At 44.3% G+C, this 21,532-nt stretch overlaps 1 protein-coding gene across 1 annotated transcript in view; it reads left to right on the top strand.

Annotated features, from left to right (window-relative positions):
* The first annotated feature begins 7,213 nt into the window (after positions 1-7,213).
* The window catches only part of CUNH3orf52 (chromosome unknown C3orf52 homolog), a 46,383-nt gene continuing 32,064 nt past the window's right edge, over positions 7,214-21,532 (top strand). The window contains exons 1-2 of the mRNA XM_056109410.1: positions 7,214-7,371; positions 16,293-16,422. Coding sequence (XP_055965385.1) covers positions 7,231-7,371; positions 16,293-16,422 — 271 coding nt within the window. The 5' untranslated portion in view covers positions 7,214-7,230. The remainder of the gene's footprint in view (positions 7,372-16,292; positions 16,423-21,532) is intronic.

The raw sequence follows: 21,532 nt of genomic DNA, 5'->3' as shown, positions 1-21,532 counted from the left end.
TGGCAGAGCATGGCTAGCTACCCGTGGTGTATTCTATATGACAAAAACAGTAACAACAAATCTCACAATTTGTTGTGAGACATTACTGGGGCCCGCTTGAGCAAATGATGAACAACGGGAGGACAGTGCTATAGTGCTACTGTTTTACTCTTTCAGATAAAGAATACAATATTTTATTGATGTCTTGAATAGGACCTTAATAATTATGTAAATTTGTCATAGAATAGCACCACTTAATTGACAAGGGGAGGATTTGACTACTGAATTTACCAGATAGGAGAGAAAATTTTTCTGATTGTTTTTATAAGTTAGGCTGAATTTTCCTGGTATAAATGTTACCTAAATATAAAATTCGCGGCCACGTGACATCTTATTATGACATCTCATTCCTATTTTGGACAAACTGGCAGGCTACCGAATGTAACCTGCCCACACGGCAGAGTCTGGCAAACTCCCTGTGTCGTACCCAATATGCCAAATACCAATAACAATGATGGGTCTCATTCTCCTAAAGAGCCTTGAATATAATCTCAGGGCTAGGATGAAGGAGACGTTACTGGGGCCTGCTCGAGGCAATCGATCTGTGAAATAGAAAATGAATTGTGCTTTTTAATGGTCAATTATGAGATGGAAGGATTGCTATTTAACAACATCAACATTTTTGTCTTAGTTTGTCCTCTTTCATTTTAGATGACAAATTCATTTTATATAAATGGGTTATTATGAGCTACTAGATTTGTCCAGAGGATTTTTTTCGCATATTCATCAAAAGGAGTTTTGCAAAACATACACAGTAGGTGCCACTCTAATCTGTTAAGTGTTAATGTCAACTAATCTAAGTTGGGATTAATGTGAGCTTAGTTTGATCCGCACCCATGCAGGGGTGGAGAAGAGGTTGAGAAACACCAACTTAACTTATGGACTATTTCATGTCAAAGTATCTTTAGAAACTGATATGAAAATACTCAACTCATTCTTGCAATGGAATGAGTAATGGAAACCTGAAAACTAGTACGGATGCCAGACTGGAAATAACTTCTGAAAACCAAGACAGAAGCAATTCTATGTAGTAGACTACTGGGGATAATTTGTAAGGACCTACAAAGTATTAGGCCATGTCTTGAAATCTGCAAAATGAAACAACATAGGCAATCAACTACCTCTCAGTGTAATTGATCCAGAACAGTACTATCTGGTATCTGAAAATATTATGTGTACAGATTGCTATGCTTTAAGAAGCACAGAATCTATTTGAGAGATGAAGATGGTTTGGTGATGTCACTTTTACAATGTTTTAATTTTTTTTTATATAATAGCCATTTGGAAATTGTTGGCACCTCAGGGAAAAATAAAGACAGGCAAATACTATGACAGAAAGTCACTGTCACTGTCCTCCCATTGTTCATCGATTTGCTTGAGCGGGCCCAGTAACCTCTCCATTGGAGACTTTGTTGTTACTGTGTTTGGCATATCGAATACATCACGGGTAGCTTGCCAGCGGGCGAGATGATGACAGAAAGTAAAACAGAAAAATTTTAGAGCTAGAGATATGGCTCAAATGGTAGAGCACAATTAGTCTACTATTTATTGTATTGTTTGATCCATGACTCTGTGAGCAATACCAGCTGAAGAGTGTGGTCCCAGAGTAGTAACAGCAGCAAAAACATAACAATGTCAACAACATCAACCACAGCAACACACTAGTTTGCTAGCCAAGTCTCAGTGTGTGTGTGTGTGTGTGTGTGTGTGTGTGGTGTGTGTTTGTGTGTGTGTGTGTGTGTGGCTTTGGGGCCACGCCGGTGGTGCTCACCAGGCATTACTCCTGGTTCCATGCTCAGGGATTACTTCTGGAGGGGCTCAGGGGACCATATGGTGTGTTGGGTATTTATACCAGATTGATTGTGTTCAAGCACCTTACCTGCAGTATTATCTCTGGTCGAGTCCTGATTTTTTATTGTTTCAATTTGATTTCTAGAACAATTAAGACAATTGTGGCATTAATGATTTTAACTTATATTTAAAACAATGTGTACAGTAACAGTTACACTTTGATAAAACACGTTTAAAGAATTATTTGTGCAAGGACAATATGATTTCTAAAAACTACCTACCTGTAAGTAAATTCTAAAAAAACCCCCACAGATCTAGCTAGAAATTCGCTCCCCATTCAAGAGTCCTTATCTTTTTATTTATTTATTTAAATTTTATTGAATCACTGTGAGATAGTTACAAGCTTTCATGTTTGGGTTATAATCACAGAATTATCAAACACCCATCCCTCCACCAGTGCACATTCTTCACTACCAATATCCCCGGTATACCGCCCCCCCCCTTCCCCACCCTCCCCCTGCTTCTATGACAGACAATATTCCCCACACTCTCTCTCTACTTTTGGGCATTATGGTTTGCAATACAGACACTGAGAGGTCATCATGTTTGGTCCATTATCTACTTTCTGCACACATTTCCCATCCCGACTGATTCCTCCAGTCATCATTTTCTTAGTGATCCCTTCTCTCTTCCATCTGCCTTCTCCCCTTTGTTCATGAGGCAAAAGTCCTTATCTTTTACCAAGAATTGTTTAAACTAAATTCACTTCTGCCTCCAGGGTGAAGCATTGCTTTTTCACTCTCTCAGAATGCATAGTCTGAATTCACTCTTTCTGAGTTTTGTGAGTCAGACTGGTAGAATGAAAAAGTGCTCAAGTAAGGGTTGGGACAGTCATTTGCATTTATAGGCCATCTCTCTGGAGATAAAGACATCTGCAGTTGCCAGAAACAGGTTTCAAGTAAGAACTTAAGTAGTTCAGGTCATATTGGCAGGTGTCAGCAATTGTCAGTGATCAAGAAAACAGGACAGAACAGGAACAAAAGCTAATATTCAAAGCAAACATTGAATCAAAGGTTATTGCTTGGTGTGAATGGTTAGGCATAAATGGCTATTAATTACAAAGATACTTACAGTGGGGAAAGTAAGGAAGTATTACTGGGAGTGTGTATTGGTCAGGCAAAAGAATACATGCTTTACACATTATTTAATCCTTTTAACTCTATTGAATAGGATCTTCAAATGAGGAAAGAGACTTGTAGATATTAAATGCCTAACCGAAGAATACACGGATCGGTCAGATACTAACTGCTTACCTTTGAGAAAATTTCTTTCCTCAGAAATGCTGATCATATATAAAGGCTAGACTTATGGAACTCTAAAAATACAACTAGAACTAGATTAAACAAGACAAAAGCTTTGGTTTATAGTACAAAGAAAGACCTGAATTAGAAGCTTTTGATGGGAAATAGTAAGTTTTTGTTTGTTTCTGTTTCGTTTTGGTCTTTTGGGCCATATTCAGGGATGCTCAAGTGTTAATCCTGAACTCAGGAATTACTATTGATGGTCTTTGGGGGACCATACGGGATTCTGGGCTTTGAACCAGGGTTGACCACGTGCAAGGCAAGCACCCGACCAGCTGTAGTATTGCTCAGGCTCCACGAAACAGTAAGTTTTCAATCCTCTGTGCTAGTAAAAGAAGCTGTTAGGCATATGTTTTTGGAAACTAGGCTTGAAAGCTAAGTACAGTCCTCATGAATGGCAGAAGCATCTCCCAAGTAGGCTGAATTCTCGTAAGTAAAAGTACTTGAGGAAGAATGTCAGGGTCTGAAAAATCAGGCACTAGGGAGTTGAGGTGTCTTGGTGTTGCTAGTTGGGGCAGGGACTCCTCAGGTCTCTGACTTAACAAACTATGGTTGTTGAGACTATTGTTTAAATTAGTATGTATACTGAGAACTCTGCTGAATACAGAGCCAAGTACTGAAGTGCATAGATTACCTCAAGGAATTTAAGCAATAAAGGCCCACAAAAAATGAACAAACAAACAAAAATAAAACAAACAAACAAACAAACAAGAAAACCACAAAAACCCACCCCCCCAAAAAAAACAACCTACCCCCAAAATAACCCAAAAAACCAAAACACTAGTGGTTCAACTCAACTCACTGTATCCATTTTGAGCTTTGAAATGGTAAAGGTAAAAGGTAAAGGCCCTCCCGTTGATCGTCGATTTGCTCGAGCGGGCCCAGTAACGTCTCCATTGGAGATTTTGTTGTTACTGTGTCTGGCATATCGAATAAATAAATAAAATAAATAAATAAATTAATTAAATAACCCGGCAAGCTACCGAGAGTATTCGATATGCCAGACACAGTAACAACAAAGTCTCCAATGGAGACGTTACTGGGCCCGCTCGAGCAAATAAATAAATAAATAAAATTAAAATAAAACTGAGGATTTCAATTTCACTTTGTCCTAGAGTTTCCCTCTTCTTCCAGAAATCTGCACAGCTGGTTCCTTTCTAACTTTTAACTCTTTGCTAAAATATCACTTATTTTTTGAGGGGTGTTGCAGCTATACCTGGTGTGCTTAGGGATCACTCCTGGTATTGCCAGGGTGACCATATGGGGTACTGGGGATGAATCCTGGGTCGACCGTGTACAAGGCAAATGCCCTTCCTGCTGTACTATTGCTCCTGCTCCTCAAATCTCACCTTCTTGACGAGACACAAGTTGATCAGCTATTTCATAATTGCATCTTCCCCTTCTCCTTCAACCATCAGTTAGCATCCAGTTTTCCCACATGGTTTTAACTCCTCCTGATGACACATTTAGCTTTTAATATTCTAAAATGCTCTTTGTTAGATTTGTTTCACCTCATTATATAGAAGCCTTGCAAAGTCAGTTGTTTTATGTATTTAGTTATCTCTTCAGACATGTCTCAAGCCTTTAGGATGCCTGACACAGAGCAAGCACTCTATTCTACTTGAAGTAATGTTTGTTGAACCCTTTTGGACTGAATATTAGCACTTTGTAAGCAGAGATAATATAATTACTTTTAGTAGGAGGAATTCAGGAAAAGTTTAGTGGAAAGCTTTTATTAGCTAAGATGAAAAAAAAAATGGGAGCTGTTGTTGCAGAAAGTAGGACAAAGGAGGAGATTCCTTCTGAGCAATAGCACATCATTCAAAGAGAACTGGGCATGGGGGTGGAATGAACTGGCTGAGGAGCAGCCAGGGGAAGTGAGCAGGTTAGATCAGAGAGGTCTACTCTCTGTCTCAGGAGACCAGTGCTGGTCATTACAGGAGAAGGCAGATTCCTTCCTCTTTTGTACTCTAGATTCTTCCTTTGATTTTGATCCATAACTGGTTTTCACTGTTAGTGTCCGGCAGGAGAGTGGTAGTTGGAGAGAGATGTCGGTATTTATCCTTCTCTGCTTTCTTCCTGTTGGGTCATTAGCCATTGAGCTTGGCTATAATTTTCTTTAACTGCAGTTTGAGTCTCAGGAGGCCCCTCCTCCATGACTCCAGTTTTGTTTTTGTTTTTGTTTTTGAACCTAGCTTTGAGGTTTTAATTTTTTATTTTAATTGATGCTTTTCTTCATGTGCCTCGCTTCTCTTAGTTGTTACAATGACTGAGGGGAGGACAGAGGGTCACATACATGCTTGATTATGGCATTTGCACATTTTTTTTCTTAGTTGTGACGCTTGCAGGACTTGGGGGCCATGTCACACTCATGAGATTGTGGTGCTGTCCTGCCCCCCTCCCTTTAGCCTTGATGTTTGTTGGGTGGTTGAGTTTCTTTCATTGTGGTACTTGTACACATGCTGCTGGGGCTTAGAATATTTTGTAGTGATGCTCATATGCGTTCTGGTTACAGTGCGCTCACAGAGAGTGGTCAAAAGTTGTATTTCTCAACCACTGTGTGGGGCAGATATCCTTGTTGTGGTCCTCACCCTCATCTGGCTGGACTGTGACTGGAAATTGCTTGTGGGCCCAGGATCACAGACAGCACAGCTGCCAAGCTAAAATATGATGTATGTGGTGGCACCAGGGGACTTTATGCTTGTAAAGCAGTTGATCTAAGTCCCCTGAGCTCTGACTCAAGTTCTTAATTAGGTTTCAGTCCTTTTATCCCTAAAAGTGATAGAGATGCTAGTTCCTTTAACTCAGCCTCTTCCAAAATCCCACCTAAGAAAAGTGCAGGGTCTACCTGTTAGAGTAGAGGGAACAGAAGTCAGCACAGTGGTCACTATTAGTACAGCGCAGGGCAGATGGACCCCAAGTTGAGAGAAACTGGTAACAGATGAAAGACCACACAGAGACGGGCAGTATCTGCAGAGTGGGGTTGTAGGCATGGAAAGGGCCAGACATCTCAACAGTGGATGTTTTCGGAAGCAGACTTATGTCTCCACAGCTGGTCCTCACCTCAAACAGATCTCAGTGAGTGAGTATATGTGAGTTTGGGGGGAGGTAGGCAGGAGAAGATGAACATCCACTTTGCTTATCAGCATCAGTCTGGGCGCAGGATACCAGCTGTCCTAAAGGATGGATTGTGGGTGCCCATCAGTACTTTTCCCTCAGTTTGTTTTCAGTGTGGGCAGTCTGCGGCCCCTTTCTTTAAAGGGAGAGGCAGTAGCCAGCATTCATCATGCTTGCTCTGGTGTCACCCTAAGTCCTTTACCGACATCGACTCTTCATCCTGGCGACAACCCAATTAGGTCAGCCCTTAGCATTCAGCCAACATTTCAGATAAGGAGACTGGCAGGGCCGAAGCCCAAGGTACCAGCGACAGAAACCCCGTGAGAGGACAGCCTTGGGTTTTGGAAGTCCACTCTCCTCTGCACCTCTCAATGCAGTCTCCCTGCTTTCCTCCGGACCTAGGAGAAAGGAGTGTACTCATGCATGACTTATTCATCCTCATGAGCTCCAAGCCTGGCACGCAGGAGAGACTTCGTAATGACTTGTGGATGAATGAATGAACTTTTGTCGGCGACCAAAAACCGGGGCAAGCCCTGGCAAACGGACAGCCGGTCGGGGAGGCATACCAGCTTCGTTCCCTGGCACCTGGGTCCGTCCGTACCGCAGCCTGCCACCCAGGCAGCCGGCCAGGTCGCCAGCACCCCCATTCGGCTCTGACTTCTGAGCCGTCTCTAACACACACACAGTGAAAGCAGGAGCGGGCAGCGCCCTGCACAAACCAGAAAAACAGCCCTCCTCTGCTCTGGAGCCACAGCAGGGCACGGGGTGCGCGGGGCAGGTGCCAGCCAGCTAGCTTCCCGACCCCGAGAGCAGGCCCCGCCCCGGCCCTGGGCGGTGGGGTGTGTCCGGTCGGGCCGGGAGCTGTTCATTCTGGACCCTGCACCCTGGACTGGGCCGCGGGCCCAGCCTCCGCCGCCGGCCCATGGAAGGCTCCAGGCCCCCGTCGCCGCGAGATGCAGTGGAGCTGTCGGTGCTCGAGGGGCTCCTGCCCGAGGAGCCGGCGCTTCGCAACGGAGACGTCCAGGTCGTCGCTCCCCGCGCGGAGCCACCCCGCGACGCCCAGGTGAGGTCCGCTGGCGCCGGCGGTGTCACCCGAGCTCCCCCAGGGTCCACTCGGACCAGAAGCTCGGCCCGGCCCCCGGGGACAGTTCCGGGATTCCGCTGCCGTCCGGGGCGCCCAACGCCCTGCATTGGCGGTGCGCGCGGAAACGTTCTGTAGGGAGCGGACCCGAGGGAAACCCCCGACCCGGGCCGGTCTCAGGCTCTCCAGCGCTCTCGGCCCGCCAGGAATTCCACTCCTGCCAGTGAGGTGTGTCGCTGGTCTTTCCTTGGGAGGATCTCAAGCGGTAAAGGGGCTGCCAAAGGGCTCTAACTTCTACCCTTTAAGTTTGCCTTTGCCTTTGCCCAGTCCGGGGGGCTTGAGTGGTCCCCTGGATTCTCCAGGTGGCTTTTCTTTTCTTTTTCCCTCCCTGTCCCACCCGAGTCTCTCCCTCCCTTCTTTCCTAACTCTCATCCGTAACTCACCATTCCCATTCTCACCGCCTCTTTATTCCCAAGGCACACCGACTTCTGTCTCCTTTAAAAAAAAATTGTTTGTTTGTTTTTTTTTCTCCTCTATTCTGGCCTTTTGATCCCGTAGGCGGAGAAATAGGGAAGAGGTGAGAAACTAGTAAGATTAAGTAAGGGCTGGCGGGTGAACTAGCAGTACTGAACTAAAAAGGGCAAAACATTCAAAGTTCTTGTCCCAAAGAATTAGATGAGAGGCATTCGCTTCGGCCTCATCTTAATCTTCAAGGGAATCCTTGATGATGTTTATACAGTGAAATTCTTTTCTGATTCAGCCCTAGCAATGATGAAATATTATTCACTTCTCATCAAATGCTTGTAAAGTACTTTGAATTCTGCGCCATCTGCCTTCTGACGGATACCAATCTCTGTTAGGGTTTACTGAGGGCATGACACTACCTGTATGTGTAAATGTTTCTAGCAAACCTGATTTTTCTGAGTTCCACTCTTCCATTGCAACCCCACTGGCTTTCAGTGGTTAATTTCAGAGCTAAACAGAAAATACAGAAGTTAAAAGCATTGATTCAGCTAGGCATCGATCCCTGGAAATATTGCGAAACCTGCTTTACTTATTATTTTTTTAATATTTAAAATAAAATGTGATCTAAAGATTATTGTGGGGCTTCACTCTAGGCTATGCAGACAGTAGATCCTGGGCAGGGGGTATCAGGGCCATACCCAATTGTTCTGGGCATATGACATACAGTGAAGTGATTTCAGCAAAGACTTTGAATGTGCAAGACTTATGTTCCACCCTAGTCCTGAAACCCTTCTTTTACAGGAATCTATAGTTATTGTTAAGAGTAATTGGGTACCTTATATTTGCCTGAAAAAAAAATCTCACAGAAGAATGAAAGTTGGATATAGATTGTGTTCCTTAAAGGGACCAAAGCAAAGAACTTGTACCCAAGACTGGGAACAGGAAAGCCTGCTTGATTGGAATGAGCCTGCATTCCTCAAAAGTTTTGTGAGTTGGGACAGAATTGTGGCAATAGCTTTATTACTAAGTGGTGGGTTCCATTTAGTACCCACCATTATGGGGGCTAAGGGCTGAAGTGTGTATTTTCCCTCCTGCAAATTGTGGCAGTGCAATGTGACTACCTGACTTCTCTGTCTGGGATCACAGGTACTTTCTTGAAAATGCTTTAGTATTGGCAAACACAGGGAAAGAATCAGCATTTTACACTTGTTTAGAATGTACCAGCTGAGAACATGCTTTCTTGGTCTGATTACTTCCTTGTTAGTCAGGCATGTTCAGATATCTTAGACTTCCTTGTGAATTAGCTCTGTAGGTCATCCAATAGTAAAGCTCTGGTGAGTACAGAAAGGCATGGGATGAAAAGTTTCAGGAACGCATGAGTGGCATTTAGAAATACTTGGAAAGACAGAACTGTTGAAAACCATGTGGTGGGGGGGTGGTGCTGATGGTTTAATCATTCTATTTGGATCTGTACAATAAATTGAGGTGCATTTTTAAAAAAATGTTAATTAAGGGGCCTGAGTGATATTAGAGTGGATAGGGCACTCGCCTTGAATTCGACTGACCCAGTTTTAATCCCTTGCATTCCATAACACTTGCAGGAATACAGAGCCAGGAGTAAGCCCTGAGCACTGCCAGGTATGGTCCCCCACCATAAAAAGCTAATTAGTTTTCATCCTTAAAAGAATCAGATGTATTTGTGCCAGAGAGAAGGTACAGCAGGCAGGGTGCTTGCCTTGTATCCAGCTGACCCTGATTCTATCCTCAGCACCTCATATGATTCTCAAAGCCCTTCCAGGAGTGATCCCTGAGCACAGAGCCAGGAGAAATAAACCCTGAGCACTGCTGGGTATGGGTCTCCTTCTACCACCACTAAAAATCACAAATCACAAATCATCCTGTTAGTCGTCGATTGCCTCGAGCAGGCCCCAGTAACGTCTCCTTCATCCTAGCCCTGAGATTATATTCAAGGCTCTTTAGGAGAATGAGACCCATCATTGTTACTGGTATTTGGCATATTGGGTACGCCACAGGGAGTTTGCCAGACCACCAAAAATAAAAACAAAAAGAAATGAATATGTAAATAGAAGAGTAATAGGGATCAGTTTGGGGCTCATTTCTTCCTCATTATGAAGGAAGAAAACATCTCCTATCATGGTGTCTTCCTCCGTGGGAAGGCAGCTATGCAAGCTATATAGATGGTCCTTCATTGAATTCATTTTATTTAGTGGTGTTTTGTGTATAATGCTGAAGAGAAAACAAAAATCCTCACTGACGCTGAACAAAATAGATCTATTGATATTATATGGTAGTCCTTAAAGTTCTAATGTCAAACACTGACATTAAGTGAAGACTTACTGTGCACAAACGCAGCAGAAAGAACTTTTTTCTTGACTTGCGTTTGAGGATTAAAGGGAAGGAGCACAGGCCTTGGCACTTTGCTTTGTCTGTGGTCACAGTAAAAAGCAATTTAGTCGGGTCAGAGTGAAGGGACTGTGAGATAGTGCAGGGTCTAGGGTTCATGCCTTGCATCCCCGGTCCAGATTTGTCATGGGTAATCCCCAGAACCAGTGCAAAAAGTGAAAAAGACCATGGGTGATAGAACAAGTCTAGTTTTCTGCCATGGTTCATTTCATTAAATCTGACCTCAGTTTCCAAAAAGAAGTTACAGAGGCATTTTAAGGGATGACAGAAACATTAGAATAATAATAAACCTATCCAGGGATAGTTTTGAAGTAGGCAAGACTAAATGGGCAGCTGCAAATTAGCCTCAGTACTACTCTCTTTTCAGAATGTAGGACAGGTATCAACAGTCTTTTGTACTTGGGATCTGCAAGTGAATTAGATCCTACAATGAACAAAATACAGGCTTTCTTACACATTAAGAACTCTTTCCCTGGCCTATATATATTTGTTCTGACAGAGCCAAAGAGAAGAAAGCTTCTTGTGTCCATGATAAGTGTAATTCTGCCACTGTTTCTTGGTATAGCATCGTGTAATACAGAGCCTTGGGTTTAGGCTCTGTGTGAAGAGGGATATGGCTCTCTTAAGGAATGTTCAGAAGAAAGGCACAAAAATTCCTAAACCATATGGTGCCATTACACAATGTAAGAGAGAGTTTGTAAAACTCTCTGGAAGAGATACTGCAAAGGAATATTCCTGTCACTGTGACCTGTTATGAAGGGGGCTTCATATCCTTCTAATCCAATTTTGAGGTGAGACAGAGCACATGTACTGCATCAGAAACTCTGCTTTGGGGTCCACCCTGGGACTTTTTGTTGTTTCTAGCATGCAGGCAGCTCAGCAGTGCCACACTGTGGTGCAGTGGGTGATGATAATCCCGGGAGCTCTGTCAAAAGGAAGAGATGCTTTTCTCCTTTAAGAAGTGAAAAGTTCCTGTACTGAGATCTTTTTTTCTCCCAAAGTGGCTGAGTTTGGAAGTTTTAGAGCAGTTCTCATTCTCAGTCTTCAGTTCCAGTTGAGAGAAAGTTCTGTCTCTGGAATTCAGAAACACTTAATTTAGGACGGTTTTCTGATCAGATCATTCTGAACACTCAATTGCCTCCCTCATATCTAGCCCTAAGAACCTTTCTTTCTTCCTGCAGGAGAGAAATTGGGGACATTGGTGGTGGGAAATGTACACTGGTGGAGGGATGAGTGTTGTTATATTGCATGACTGAGACCTGAACTGTGAACAGCTTTGGAACTGTGTATCTCCTGGTAATTCAATTAAAAACAAACAAACAAACAAACGCCCTTTCTAGGGTAATTATTACCAAGGAGTGGAGCTGGGAATAGTTGATGGTCTTCTTTGATATTCCCTTCCTGGCCTTTGTTGTTGCTGAATCCTCTCAGAGGGGAATCCAGCCTTCTCTGGGTCTGTGCTGGGGTAAAGGTCTATGCAGGTCTGAGTTCTTTTGCTCATAAGGTGGGTTTTGCCGCCTTGGGTCCAGTTGCTTTTATTACTTCCCAAGATCTCATTCCTGCCCGCCTGTTTCAGGGGGACAAAACCAAAATCTGTTTCTATGTGAGCTTGGCAAGGGCAGTGGCCCCTTGGGGAAGACAGAGGGAGAATCTCCTATTAGGCGGAATGACCGGGAAGGTGAGATTTAACCTGAGGTGGGAAGAGAGGGGAGGTTTCAGATCAGCCTCACCTCTAAATCTAGATTCCTTATTAATGTCGGGTACGGTTCAAGGTCCACTCCACTTTAGTATTTAAATTAGTGCCCAGGGGATTCTGATATGCCTCCAGGCTTGGAAACCCCCTGTGGAGGAATTGTGAAGCGTTTAAATCTACCACGGACAATTTCTTTCCTAATGACCACCACTAAAATTACAATGGGAGGAACTGGGATAAGGCTTGAAAGGGTGGAGTGCGCATACCGGCCCCGCCTTTCTCCTCAGAGTTTCGATCCCTGGAAACTGAACTTTATGGTCCCTCCTCAGTCCCCCCCCCCCCCCCCCACACCCTCACGTTGCCTCTGTGTGTGGTCCTGAGGTGATCCCTGCCTCTGGTTCAGACCCACTCTGCTGACCATTGAGAATTGCTTCCAGATTTCCCCAGCACCACCAGGAAAACATCCCTCCCAACCCCATAAATAAAGTCATGATGGGATAAACAAGCAAATGGACACAGGTGCCCGGAAGTCCCTGCTGCTCTCTGAGCATGTGAGTCACGGTGAGCAGCGAGTATTTGTTTAGCTCATGCTGCGTTATCTCTAGTTTTACAACTGCCATGGGAGCTGGTTTATGTATTTATGTTCCACAGGGGCCTTCAGGTTTCAGGAGCTCGCTGATAGCGAGCCTAGCATTAAGTGGCATTAAGAATCCAGCTGGATTCCTGGCTGATAGAGAAAACCTTCCAGTGACCTGCCAGCCCTCTTTCTTCCCCCTCCCCTTAATTCTCCACTGGCCCCCATTGCCTCCATGCGGAAATGACCCGTGGGTGAGCCAAAGTATAGGGAGAGACAAGGGCCACTAGAGGCCCCACCACAGCACACAGACAAGCATAGCCTGCAGCACCGCTGAGGAGGGCTGTGGACCAAAGCCTTAGTTGCAGGCTTTGCTGTCACAGTCAGTCATGGTCCTCCCATTATTCATCGATTTGCTCGAGTGGGCCCAGTAACGTCTCCATCGTGAGACTTGTTACTGTGTTTGGCATGTTTTGTTTTGCCGTGAGGGCGAGATACTCTCGGTAGCTTGCCAGGCTCTCCCAGAGGGGCGGAGGAATCGAACCTGGCTCGGCCGGCCAGGCTGGCTGCACGCAAGGCAAACACCCTACGACTGTGCCATTGCTCCAGCCGTTGCAGGTTTTGCAATGACAAAGTTTTTCTCTCTAAAGTAGCAGCTTTGAAATGGGCTAATGCCTGCCTGGAAGGGCCTGTTTGGATGAAATGAACTGTTGGTGATTCAAAAACCACAGAAATTAGTCCTTGGACACCATACTCTTCCTCACTTCCTCTCCCCGCCCCCCTTTTTGACTTCTTTTGGGTCACACGGGGTGATGCTCAGGGCTAACTCCTGGCTTTACACTCAGGAATGACTCCTGGAGCTGCTCAGGGGAACCTTTTGGAATACCCAGAGTTGGAACCTCAGTTAAACGCATGCAAGGCAAACCCCTACCCCCTGTAGGACTCTTGTCCTTCCTTTAAATGCAAATACTGCAGAAGCGATAATGGAGGGTCTGTTTGTCCACTATTCCACTTAATCACTTAATCACTTAACTTCCCGTTAGTCTTTGATTTGCTCGAGCGGGCGCCAGTAACGTCTCCATTTGTCCCTGTCGCGTGCTAGTGTAGCCCAATGGCATCTGTTCGCTCTGGGAACATGAAGAGCCTCAAACTGATCGTTCATGATCTTGACGAAGAAGTCTGACCATCTGGTAGGTGGGCGGCCAGACGGTCTTTTGACATCCCGTGGAATCCAGTCGGTAACAGCTCTAGTCCAGCGGTCGTCTTTAAATCTCATTACGTGACCAGCCCATCTGATTTTTGACACCTTGGCAAATGAGACAGCATCCCTGATTCTTGATCATCTACGGATGTCGGAACTCTGGATTTTTTCTCTCATTTGAGTGAAACGTGATATTCCAAGCATAGCTCTTTTTATTCTTCTTTGGGAGACCTGAATAGCGTTCTCATCTTGTTTGCGTAGGGCCCAGGTCTCTGAGGCATATGTTAATGCAGGAAGAACAGTGGAATCAAAGAGATGTGCCCGGAGCCGGAGGTTCTTCGTCCTCTTAGCTATTTCTTCGACATTCTTGAAGGCATTCCAAGCCGCTCTCTTCCTCCTGCGCAGCTCGGGTGCCAGGTCATTTGTCATGTTGACCTCTCGACCTAGGTACACATAGCTGTTGCATTTGGAGATGGTCGTTCCGTTGAGAACGAAGTGGGCATCAGGAACGAGGCTGTTTCTCATAAACATTGTCTTTGTAAGATTCAGCTGTAGTCCTACCTTTCCACACTCACGGTCAAAGTCGGCCAGCATTTGTGCCGCTTGGCTGATGTTTGGTGTTATTAAAACAATGTCATCAGCAAAGCGGAGGTGGTGTAGTTGCCGACCATCTATCTTCACTCCCATTCCTTCCCATTCCAGTCGTCGCATGATGTTCTCGAGGGTGGCACTGAAGAGTTTCGGTGAAATAGTATCACCCTGCCGAACCCCTCTCTTGACATCAACTATTCCAAGGTTCTTCAATATTTTCAAGAATGAAAAAAACATTGAGAAATAAACGTGCTTAGATTCAGAGTTGAAAAATTGAAAAGTTTATTGGAAAGTAAAAGAGAAAGGAAAAGGAACTGCCTGGGTGGGCAGGAACTTAGTATAGGACTAAGTTAAAAGGAAGTGTTGTGTAGAACTTAAAGACTCTTTGCATTTCTTATCAGTTGGCAAGTGTCCATAAAGGATGCTGGAAAGTCACAGGGCTGTCTAGCTGGTCTCACTCTTCCTGGGCATCATTGCCCCGTGTTTTGGTCTTGCTGTCAGCCTAGGCTCCAAGGGGAAGTTTATGGTTCTGGGAAACTCCAGGAACACTGAGCCTTAAGAATGAATGTGTCAGGTCTGATTTGGGGGGGGGGTAAACTCTAAATAATAGTGGTGAATCTTTTATTGAAACAATGAATCTAATCAAAGCAGATAGAGTGTTAACTAGAATTCATCTGCCTCACAGGGACGGGGAGGGGTGGGGGGATGGGGTTTTATTGGGGTTCTTCATGGTAAAAAATAAGTATTGGTAAAGGGAAATGTGTTTGATATTTGCATGACTGAGACATAAACCTGAAAGCTTTGTAACCTTTCCCACAGTGATTCAATAAATTAAAAAAAAAAAAAAAAAAAAGAATGAATGTGTCAGGTTGATGGGGGTAGAGATAGAACGTCTGACCAGAGGGAACTGTGGCTTCCTCTGTCCCTGGGAAGGGAAAACTCAAGCTTCCTCTTTCATTTTGATTTCTCTTCCCAGGCATTCACACAGAGTCTGGAAGCATCTTTGCTTTGTCTTGTGACTTATATTAACTGCAAGTCATTTTACTCTTAGTCTTCAACATAGCTCTTGTGTTCCAGTATCTCCAGCAAGTCCCCAGAACCCGAATCCACCAATTAATGGCCCCCCCAACCCATTTCCCTGTCTAATCTTACCTCTCTTCACTTGCCTCTGAAAGCCCACTGTGCTTTGCTTAGCCTCATGGTGCTTCCCATTCATTCACTTGTTTTTCATCGAATCAACACAAAGGATGATCTCTCCAGGGTTTGGAATATTTTCCTCTGGCAGTCCTTCAAAAATCTATTGTTCCTGATTGCCACTCAATGCCTCTTTTGCAGACCACAACACCCAAAAGGAGAGAGAGAACACAGGGGATTGCCCTGCCACAGAGGCAGGGGGAGATGGGGGTATGGGGGTGGGGGGGATAATATCCATGGTGGTGGAAAATTGGCACTGGTGGAGGGATGGGTATCTGATCATTGTATAATTGAAACCAAAGCACAAAAAATTGTAAATTTACAACTTAAAAAAAAATAAAATAAAATAAAGGGAAAAAAAATCTATTGTTCCCACACCAGAGCCCTAGAGCATCCCCCCCTCCCCCCCCTCCCCCCACCCCCCACCCTCGCTTTTTGGGTCACACCCAGCGATGCTCTCCGACTCTGCACTCAGGAATTACTCCTGGCGGTGCTTAGGGGACCATATGGGATGATGGGGATCGAACTCAGGTGGGCTGCGTGCGCCTTACCCGTGTACTATTACTCTGGACCCCTAGAGCATTTTCTTGCTGGGTTCTTCAGTTCTGTTCTTGTCCCGTGAGTCGGCCGTTAAAGGACTGGTAACCGCTGCCCACTAGGACCAGGTTGCTCCTTTCTCCTCTAGAGCTGACCCATGGTGAGCACTCAGAAATGTGCATTCAGACCCAGTGACTGCCTCACGCTCTCCCTCTGATTTGCAGGCCAAAAAGGAGAGTCCGTGGAGAGTCTGTAATAAAAAATTGTTCGGAAAGTGCAAGCTGTGGATGGCCTTCGTCTCTCTTTTCGTAGCTGTCATTTTAATGATCATCATGTGCTTAGTTATTATTAGAGGTAAGAGAATTTAAACATGACTAATTTGACATATTTTAAGACCCTGTTTAATGATTTACACTGAAATGGAAGATACACGTATTGCTGTTTCAGTAGTTATGTTAAGAATGTAAAGCTGCTGTGGTATGTGCTGGGTAGGAGATAAATATAATTTTTATTTTTAATTCTAATTTGTTTTAAATTTGTTTTATAACCACTGGATTCTTCCAGTTATTTTTTGACATTGTTTACTTTATTTTACATCTTAAGATTTTGTACTTAAAATTTCAACTTTCTTAAGCACTAGTTTATATTTTGTTATATCTCCATACCTGTTTGTTCATTTTTTTTCTTATAATTGGTAAAACTCCATTATGAGATTTGTTGTTACTGTGTTTGTATATCGAATACGTCACGGGTAGCTTGCCAGGCTCGAGCAAATTGATGAACAATGGGAGGACCGTGACCATGACCGCGGTAAAACTATGATATACCTGGTGTATTATTATAATATAATGATAAAATAATGTATTATACGCTAACCTTGAATCAAGGTATAAAAAGAAATTGATGTTTGCAGTGTACCATATCTGCTGGATGGAATGTAAACTGAGTTAGGCGATGCTGTTAGTGTTTTGAATATTCCTGTCACAATAGAAGTTTTTGCGGCATTTGCGGCCAAGCAACATCTTATTATCTCATTCCTACTTTGGACAACCTGGCAGGCTACCGAATGTAACCTGCCCACACGGCAGAGTCTGGCAAACTCCCCGTGGCGTACCCAGTATGCCAAATACCAGTAACAATGATGGGTCTCATTCTCCTAATCCTGAAAGAGCCTTGAATATGGCACTTTTTTAAAAATCTCAGGGCTAGGACGGAGGAGATGTTACTGGGGTCTGCTCGAGGCAATCGACGAACAACAGAATGATTGTGATAGTATTATAATATATAAAATACGTTACCTATTTTATAATATGTTTATAATACAGATTTTTTTTTTTTTTTGCTTTTTGGGTCACACCCGGCAATGCACAGGGGTTACTCCTGGCTCTGCGCTCAGGAATTACCCCTGGTGGTGCTCAGGGGACCATATGGGATGCTGGGAATTGAACCCGGGTTGGCCACGTGCAAGGCAAACGCCCTACCCGTTGTGCTATTGCTCCAGCCCTTATAATACAGATTTTTAAAACTAAAAATTACTAAAATAATTACTAAATAATACTTAATAATAATACTTAATAATTACTAAATCTGTAATTATTTAAATTATTTTTAAAATAACTTCGTTGTATTTATATTTATATATATCGAACAAAAGCATTGCTGGGGCTAACCATATAGTTCACATATATTATCTTTTTCTTGTTTTTCTTGTTAACATTTTATTATCTTCTGGTCCTTTTTATACTAGCATTTCTTTCTCTCTTTCTTTATTTCTCTCACTTTCTTTCTTTTTTTAAAGCAGGATGGTTTTTATTTACTGTGTCTGGCATATCGAATACTCTCGGTAGCTTGCCGGGCTCTCCAAGAGGGGCGGAGGAATCGAACTCGGGTCGGCCATGTTGGCCGCTTGTAAGGCGAACGCCCTACCCGCTGTGCTATGTAAGAGGAGAGAGAGAGAGAAACACAGGCTTTTCCAGAGTAGAAATAAGCAAGCAAAGAAACAGCCATGAAAGTGAGATACATATTCAAGGTGAAAATGACTTGAAGAGCAAGCCTTATTTGCATTTCTAAAACCATTTGATAAGATTTTTTTCTTTTGTTTTGTTTTTGTTTTGGGCTGTCTGTGGTCGCATTCAGGGCTCACTCCTAGCTCTGCACTTATGGATGACTCCCTAAGGGACAGCGGGCATCATCTGTGCTCCCAGGGATAGAACAGGGGTTGTCCGCATCCAGGGCAAGTGCCTTACCCGCTGTACTATCTCTCTGGTCCACTTAATAAGATTTTAAAACTAGAAATCACTGTCACTGTCTGTCACTGTCCTCCCATTGTTCATCGATTTGCTGGAGCGGGCCCAGTAACTTTGTGAGACTTGTTACTGTTTTTTTGCTTACTGAATACGTCACAGGGAACTTGCCAGGCTTTGCCGTGCGGGCGTAGCTTGCCGGGCTCTCCAGCTCGGTGGAGGATTTGAAGGTGGAGGAGTCCAACTCGAACTCGGGTCGGCCTGGTCGGCAGCGTTCAAGGCAAACACCCTACCCACTGTGCTATCCCTCCTAGAAATAGAAAAATAAAATACTAAATATTTTTAGGATTTTACTGTAATACTGGGCTGATGAGATAGCACAGCAGGTAGGGCGTTTGCCTTGCGCACGGCCGACCCAGGTTCGATTCTTCCGCCCCTCTCGGAGAGCCAGGCAAGCTACCAAGAATATCCCGCCCCCACAGCAGAGCCTGGCAAACTCCCCGTGGCATATTCAGCATGCCAAAAGACAGTAACAAGTCTCACAATGGAGACGTTACTGGTGCCAGCTTGAGCAAATCAACGAACAATGAGAGGACAGTGTTACTGTAATACTGAGATCATTTCAATTAAAAATTATTTGTGAACCATTGATAACTGCATGATGTAGTCTTTTAAACTGCCTTTTTGGTAACTATCAGGTTTAACAAATATATAATTGGTGTAATTGAGACTTCCTGAAGTATGAATATAGCCCCCTTCTGTGGCCAATCATTTTAATTTCAAAGTAGAAAGTAATGTGATTGTTTTGTTTTTGTTTCTGGGCCACATCCAGAGATGGCTCAGGGCTTATTACTGGCTCTGCACTCAGGTATTACTCCTGGCGGTGCTTGGGGGACCATATGGGATGCCGAGGATTGAACCCAGGTCACTGCATCCAAAATAAGCACCCTTCCACCTGTCCTATTGCACTGCCCCCCCCCCCCCGCCCCCGATTTTTTGTTTTGTTTTGTTTGTGGGAATGATTGTAGAGCGAGGGGATCCCATTTAAACCTAGGATACACTTGGAAGGATTTGAGATGTCTACAAGAATTTGAGTGAAGTTGTTTGCTTTCTAACAAATTCAGTTAAAGAATGGGACTGAGAGTGGGGAGATTCCATGTCCCCCCTGAAGGAGTCTTGTGAGTTACCCTAAGAAGCTCCACTGGCCACTTACCTTCTACTTCTTCTGTTCTACGCCTCTTCATCTCCTGCATCAAGGGAATTGTAACAGGTTTGCTCAGTTATTTAGGGCAGTGTTGGGCGGATGAAGGATTCTTTGAGGCCACTGGCTGTTTTTGATAAGTTCGTCAGAGGAGCTGCACCTCGTCCACGAGGCAGGGCACAGCAGTTTTAGTAGGAACTTTGCCACTCCCTCTTCCCATCAACTCCTACACCTGCATGTTGAAACTGACATTGAGTCACACAGTCTCAATCTGTCAAAACTCCTTGGTGATACCTTGAATCTTGTCTGATTTGTCTGGAACAAACACTGATGGAACAGGTCGAGTCTGTCAGATATTCGGGATTATAAAACACAAGATCTAAGACCTGGCTTCCATTCTCAAAAAGTTATTTGACATCTTTAACTCCCCGAGAGTCATCTGCAGAGAAAGGGGTTGCTTTTCTCTCAACAGTTCTTGAGGGGGACATGAAGGACCAAAGGAAAATATGCAGAGAAGATCTTTCCAACACTTTTGAAACAACCCATTTTCAGCTTGTTCTAAAATAAATATTTTTTTTTCTTTTTGGGTCACATCTGCCGTTGCACAGGGGTTACTCCTGGTTCATGCACTCAGGAATCACTCCTGGCGTTGCTCGGGGGACCATATGGGATGCTGGAAATCGAACCCTGGTCAGCCGCATGCAAGGCAAACACCCTATCCGCTGTGCTATTGCTCCAGTCCCCTAAAATTAAAAAAAAATTAAATGTTAACACTTTAATAACTTCCTTAAAACATTTTACTTGCATCAGGTAAATACTTTGGATTTTCTTGAGCCTTGAAAAATTCCGGCCTGTGGGGAGAGCAGTGGGTGTGAGGGGGCGCCATAGGCAGGAAGCTGCAGGGAGGAGGTGCCTTTCCCTGACCATCCTTCTTGCCCAGACAAACTTTTTAGGTACATTTGGGGTCGCACTGCAGAAGCTGCCAGGACCACTGTTATGGGTCAAATAATTTGTAGGACTTCTGAGCATGTCAAGATTCCTTATGAAGTGAGGTTCTTCAGGAACACATTTGCCCTTGGCCTTCTTGCCTTCCTCACCTGTCTCCAGGTTCCGTAGTGCCCTCAGAGAAGCTCTCAGAAAGAGTTAAGAACTGTGCAGCTGGAGTTAACGAAGAAGGAGGGACAATAAAATCAAACCACAGAAAGGAAAGACTTGGCAGTGGGGGAGGAGGAAGTGGGTTGCCCAGGAGGGGCCTGATAGGGAGGTTTCTGTGTCCTGGATGTTGTTAACAGCTATCCTGAATAATACAGTCTGTGGTCATTTTGACTGATGTTAATTCATTACGGGCTGTGCACGCACTATTTCCTGCACCTGGGGACACTCTCCCTCACTCCGCCCTTGGCAGTACAATGAGGCCCTGCCACATTCAGGCCAAGGCACTGAGCCAGAGCCTCGTGCACACTGGGGGAAAGAGCAGGCCTCCAGCACTCAGGACACACGGCCCACTCTGCTGAAAATGTCAGTGTTCTAGGGAGAGCCCAAGGAATCTTCTTGAGTCTGGATACCTGGTTTCCTGTCAGTTGTTTTTGAGTATTGTTCAAGGATTTCTCCTCTCTCCTTGGGGTAGAAGATAAAAGAAAAAAGTTAGCCTTTCTTTTTTAATGTTATGTTCTTTCTGAAATATGTTATTATCTGGGGTTATACTTTTGGTTTAGATATGTTTTTATTGCTTTTGGGCCATACCCAGAGGTGCTCAGGGCCTTACTCCTGGCAGGGTTCCAGGGACCATATGCATTTTGCAGGGGATCAAATCCAGGCCGGCCCTGTGTAAGGCAAGTACCTGCTGTACTATCTCTCCAGCCCTGGGTTTTGTTTTGTTAAACTGGTAATGCCTCAGCAGGGAGTAGAGAGAGATCTTCCAAATGAAACTGTTCCTTGGTTTGGGCAAAACACTTTAATATTACAAAACAAAATTGTACCGAGTAGGCTGATGCTGGAAAAGAGGATTTTAAAGTGGTCA

The sequence above is a fragment of the Sorex fumeus genome, unplaced genomic scaffold, assembly GCF_029834395.1.
Source record: "Sorex fumeus unplaced genomic scaffold, SorFum_2.1 ptg000265l, whole genome shotgun sequence".
In the NCBI taxonomy this organism is placed as follows: Eukaryota; Metazoa; Chordata; class Mammalia; order Eulipotyphla; family Soricidae; genus Sorex; species Sorex fumeus.
This window is presented reverse-complemented; position numbering and strand designations above follow the sequence as displayed.